The 5729-nt window shown below is 30.0% G+C and overlaps 1 protein-coding gene across 4 annotated transcripts in view; it reads left to right on the forward strand.

Moving 5' to 3' along the window:
* The window catches only part of LOC107477807 (uncharacterized), a 15200-nt gene extending 11794 nt beyond the window's left edge, over positions 1-3406 (forward strand). For all 4 annotated transcript variants that reach the window (XM_016097871.3, XM_052259155.1, XM_021137754.2 and 1 more), the window contains 8 exons: positions 579-804; positions 1728-1871; positions 1969-2084; positions 2157-2248; positions 2367-2388; positions 2476-2544; positions 3050-3118; positions 3205-3406. In XM_016097871.3, the coding sequence (XP_015953357.1) occupies positions 600-804; positions 1728-1871; positions 1969-2084; positions 2157-2248; positions 2367-2388; positions 2476-2544; positions 3050-3118; positions 3205-3285 (798 nt within the window). In that variant the 5' untranslated portion in view covers positions 579-599 and the 3' untranslated portion in view covers positions 3286-3406. The remainder of the gene's footprint in view (positions 1-578; positions 805-1727; positions 1872-1968; positions 2085-2156; positions 2249-2366; positions 2389-2475; positions 2545-3049; positions 3119-3204) is intronic.
* The last annotated feature ends 2323 nt before the right edge of the window (positions 3407-5729 follow it).

Below are 5729 nucleotides of genomic sequence, written 5' to 3' on the forward strand. Positions count from 1 at the left end.
GGTTCAATAACCGGTTCGATTTTCAGAACCTTGGAAAAAACCGATATCTCATCTGATCTCGTCTCAGATGCACGCTGGGATGGGGTGGGTTGCCTCAATCCCATTAGGGTCCCATGGGATTGACTACTATCATAGGTAACTCTGCAAATAATATAGGTCTACAACAATCAAAATTTTCATTTCAAATTATTATTCAGAGTTGTGTTAGATCACATATTATCACATGCTTTTTCTTTGTTTAACGATCTAGAGAAGAGTAAAAACCTGGATAGATTTAGTTGTTTATTTGGTTCCATCTTAAGCTTTTAGTTATTGATAATTTTATGCAACCCATCAATTGGATTGTCTTATTCCCTGGTTTGGTTGAAATGATGAAACTCATGGTTGCGATATAAGATGTTTATATTAGATGCTGAGACCAATATCAAGATTTTTGTTTTAGTTCTTTCTTCGATGAAATAATAAAAGTTACTAGATTACTGGCATTTTTTGGAAGTTTTTTAGTGTAGGATCATGATGTTTGTAGACTCCTCATTCCTGTACTCATGTTGGTTAACCTCAACTTGTGTGAGGTGCAGATTGTAGAAAGAAGAAGACTGATGATGTCTGGATACGTTAGACGTACGTTGTCCTGTAGGAACTTTTTTATGCTTCGGAGCTCTGCTCTTCAGGGTTTTGATGCCACTCACATTATCAGATCACCAATTAACACTCAGATCTTTGATAACAATAGAGATTTATCAGTTCCAGCAGCTAATTTTATCATAGAAAGTCGCAGATCCTTTGCTAAAGGAAGGAGGTTAAGTATGTCTTCACTACATCTCTGCTAACCTATGAACCAGTTTTTATATTGCGCAGTTCACTTTTTGACTTCTAGCTACGATGGGCCTTGGTTTGTCATTATTTATTTTATAAGCTTTTAAATGAAAGTTCAAGCTCAGAACAAACACTTAGGGTGCATGCAGTCTGTACTGGACTCATGTTAGTTTGGTCCTAGATAAAGGTAAACAAAGGATTAGATTTCTGTAAGTGGGTGGGTCATATCCTATCTTGTGTTTGGGAATAGATCCTTCTTAAATGTTGTCAAATTGTGATGATTATGAGAACCTTGATGTTGATCAAGTGAACGGCGGAGGCTTGTTAAACGGGATCATTCTGATAAAGATATCTCTGGGGAAGAAAAGGATGGTGTCTTGGGTTCAAGGAGGGGAAAAACCTAACAACATTTCTAGGGATTTGTCCTCTTTTTCAAAAGAAATCTAAGCAGTGTCTTTTGTAGTGTGAAGCACCCTAGAGGAAATGTTATCCTTCTACATCATCTTTTGGAGACATTTTTGTTCACACCTCCAAGCTACCTTCGCAAGTTGCACCTAAGAAGATTGTGAAGCAAATATGGGTTTCAAAGGATGGAGCTAATAAACATCCAGTATTTTGTTTTTGCCCTCCCCCCTTGTAGATGCCAAAGGAAAATGAGTATATAGAGGAACTCTTATCCCCAGTTTGTATTATCCTTCTCTGCATCTTAATGAAATTCTTCTTTCATAAAAAAAATCACCTATCTTAAGGCTGTGATTTTGGAGTTGGTATGTGATAATTTTGACTTAAAACATATTCATCCGCTGCTGCATATTCATCTTGCTAGATATATTATGTCAACTGTCAAGCATAATTTAATGCTCATTATTTACTTTCTTGAATGCTCATGGTCATTGGTCCATACATTTTAGAGGATGAAGCCGGTGTCAGTACCATTGAAGTTCCACCAAATGTTGGGCCTAATATCAAGGCAAGTGCTATGTCACAGATGGAGGCTGCAATGGCTGCGCTATCAACTGAACTAAGCAAACTACGAACTGGAAGGGCCTCTCCAGGTATACTATTGGTTGTATTGGTAGTTTATAAAACATCTCCGTGTATGTGATAAAATAGTTGACACAGTACACACAAATCATGAAAATGTCTCCACAGGAATGCTGGACCACATTATTGTAGAAACTGGTGGTATTAAGATGCCTTTGAATCGGATTGCTGTTGTTTCAGTCATGGATCCAAAAACATTATCTGTTAATCCCTATGATCCAGAGGTACTTATATCCTTGAAGATGTTTGTTTTATTTTTGCAAGGTGCTAAATACTGAAGTAATGTTACTTTGCAGACACTTAAACAATTAGAGAATGCCATTGTTTCATCACCATTGGGGTTAAATCCTAAAGCAGATGGTGAGAGATTAATTGCCGTTATCCCACCGTAAGCATTTAGTCCATTTACATTTAGTTTCTCCTGCCTCTGAGGAAATTTTAGTGGCTATTAAAGAATATGCTCATAACAAATTGACTAATTCACCTCTCGGCCCCTGAATGACCAGATTGACCAAAGAGCACATGCAGGTAAGGTCATAATACTTAATTCCTTTTGCTTTGCACGCCTTATTACATGACATGTTGCTATATCCTATTGTTGGACATTTGTTTCAGGCCATGACTAAGTTGGTTGCTAAATCTTGTGAAGATGCTCGACAAAGTATTAGAAGAGCACGACAAAAGGTGTGGCATAGAAAGCTTTGCTATTTCTTGATTGGTATTTTGTATTATTTTCAGTTACTTGCATAAGTGAAGTGATAAGTATTAAGGAAAAGGGCTGCGTTAAGTATTGAGAGTTCTCCGTTGTACCTGAATCACTTGGCCCACTTTAAACTTGAATTCATCATGCTTTATTTGGCATTCATACATTCTCTAAAGCTTAGAAGTTTGATTTGCAGTGTCGGATGAACCGGGTTATACTAATGTTGAAAACTTGAAATCCCACAATTTTATGTACCTAGTTATATAATGTATGTATTAGAGTGGACTGGATATGTTTATTATATTTTTCTTTAAAAAAGAAAAAGAAAAAGAAATGGTGATATCAAAAGTACGGAATAGGGCTTCAGCCTAACATTCTGGGTTATGTTTTCTTTCCCGGTTAATAAGGTGATCATTTTGCATTATTATTCTGGTATTGTACTAGAATTTGTTGCAATTGTGTTTATTGATATGGTTAATTTTACAGGCAATGGATGCAATTAAGAAATTGTATTCAAGCCTCCCAAAGGATGACATAAAAAGATTGGAGAAAGAGGTAAGTTATATATGCTTATTGTTGTTGTGAAGAGACACAGATTTCATGGTTTTAGTAGTATGGTTTCTGATATTTCCTGCCTACAGGTTGATGATTTGACCAAAAAATTTATCAAGAATGCAGAAGATACATGCAAAGCAAAGGAGAAAGAAATTAGTCAAGGTTGATTTGTAGTTTCATTGCTAACATCGTTGAAGCTTGACTGTCTTATCTGTCGTTACTCGTTATACGTAGGAATTTGTTGGTATTCTGGCAATTTTTTGAATATACATAAAATGAGCATGGCAATTTTAACCTTGACTGTGTTTTGATTAATAGATAATAGAAAGTAATTGAATGGAGTGGAATTACATTTTTATTTGAATAGTTTAAATAAGATGAGAAACTCATTTCATGATTTCACAACACTCCTGATTTTATTTCATTTTGCTCTTAATTCAAGGTGTGGTTTTTCTTAATATACACACACAAAAATACATTAAAATTAAGTTAAATTATACATGGTAGTTGACTTTAGTGATTAATTTTAGTATTTAAATAATATTTTTGATATACATATATATTAAAGTAGACTGTCAAATATTTAGTATAATTTTTAAAACTTCACTTTAATGATTGGTTAAAACTTTCCAAAAGTTTTAAATAGAGTAAAAATTACTGTATAGAAATTAGAAAGTCTATTTAAATATTGTCAATAATGCCTAAATTTTTTATGGTCAAGAACGATGATTATCTCTCAATTTGTTAAATTATTTATTTTTCAATTGCATTTATTTATGGAATATCTGATGCGTTATCTTTAAGATGTATTTCCCTGATAACTCTATTACCATGCTCAAAGCATGGGGAGAGCAATGCCAATTTTTGGATTAGAGAAAACGGTGTGAGGTGAAAATATTTATGAGCTATTTAGTGATAAGAAAAATTCTAGCCGCCATCAATCTATTATCTATTATATATTTCTAATTTTACAACTAAAATGTGTCACATGTTATTTTTTTATTGTAATTAAAATAAAAATTTTCTCTCCCAAATTAAAGAATTCTCCTCTCCTTACTAATTTTACAACTAAAATATGTCATATGTCACTTTTTCATTGCAATTGGAATCGAATTATCCTCCCATCCTTACTAATTTTACAATCAAAATATATCACATGTCACTCTCTCATTGTAATTGAAATTAAATCTTTCCCTCCAAAATTAAAGATTTCTTCCCTCTTTACTAATTTTACAATCAAAATGTAACATGTCACTCTCTCATTGCAATTGAAATCAAATCTTTCCTACCAAAATTAAAGAGTTCTCCCCTCCTCCCTCTTCCTTTCTCTATTTCTCTTGTTCCTTCAACCATTCTATCTATTTTATATATTATTATCAATATCAATGACCAATTATTAATTCGACAATCAAAATATGCAACATGACATTCTTTAATTGCATTAAAATTAAAATTGAAATATTAAAATTGAAATTGAAATATACCTATATTATGTATCATATATTACTATCTAATTTAATAATCAAATGTGTCACATGACACTCTCTTATTAAAATTAAAAAAATTCTTTTTCAAAATTAATAAACTCCCTTCCCAAATTCTCATCTACCTCTCTCTATTTTTCTATTTCTTTCTATTATTTTTACTCTATATATAATTTATATTTTATATTAGTAATTTGACAAATCAAAATATGTCATCTAATATTTTTTTACAATTAAAATAAAATTCTTTCTTCCAAAATTAACACTCTCATTCTCATTCTCACTTTCATTCTTCATTTTTATCTTTCTCTCTCTTTTTTTTCATTCTCTATTTTTTCTATCTTTCTCGTCTATAGAAAACAAAATTAACAAAATAATATAATTTAAATAAAAAATATTACTATTATTGTTATTATATACATAGTTTTTTATTTTTTATTTAGTTTTAAATTTTTACGCTTATCTTTCTAATCTATATTTTTGTTTCTCTTCTTTTAAATATTTATTACATATTGGAGAGAATACTAATGTTATAATTAAAAGTTAGAATCAAGATTCAATTGTTTTAAAAAAATTAATTTTGAGTTAATTTTATAACTATCAGTATAATTTTTATGCTAGTATCTAATTATATTTTTATATATATAAAGAGAAAAAATATTATTTTTAAATAACAAATATAAAAATTAATTATTTCTATTTGTGCAATAGACTTAACAGTTAACACCTAATTAAATATAAAAGTATATAGGTTAAATTATTTTAAATTTTAGATTACGAATGTTAAAATTAATTATTAATAAAAATTAGACTTTTTCATATAAAAATAATAACTAAAAATCTGATTATTTGATTTTTTTTATCTACAGATACCTTAGTCTTCTTAACCAGAGACTTTTGTCAACCTACAATTTTTTTGTAAAAATACTTTGATTTTATAAATCTGTGCCATGCATAATCTATATTGTCAGAACAAAATAGACTGTAATTTTAAAAATTTATATTTTCGTAATATTATTACGAATAAAAATACTAATTTTTAATAATTTTGGTTATTATTTAGTCAATATAAATATTAAATTATTATTTATATATTTAAATTTAAAAAATAAATTAAATTATATTAA

This window comes from Arachis duranensis, chromosome 3 (genome assembly GCF_000817695.3).
Source record: "Arachis duranensis cultivar V14167 chromosome 3, aradu.V14167.gnm2.J7QH, whole genome shotgun sequence".
In the NCBI taxonomy this organism is placed as follows: Eukaryota; Viridiplantae; Streptophyta; class Magnoliopsida; order Fabales; family Fabaceae; genus Arachis; species Arachis duranensis.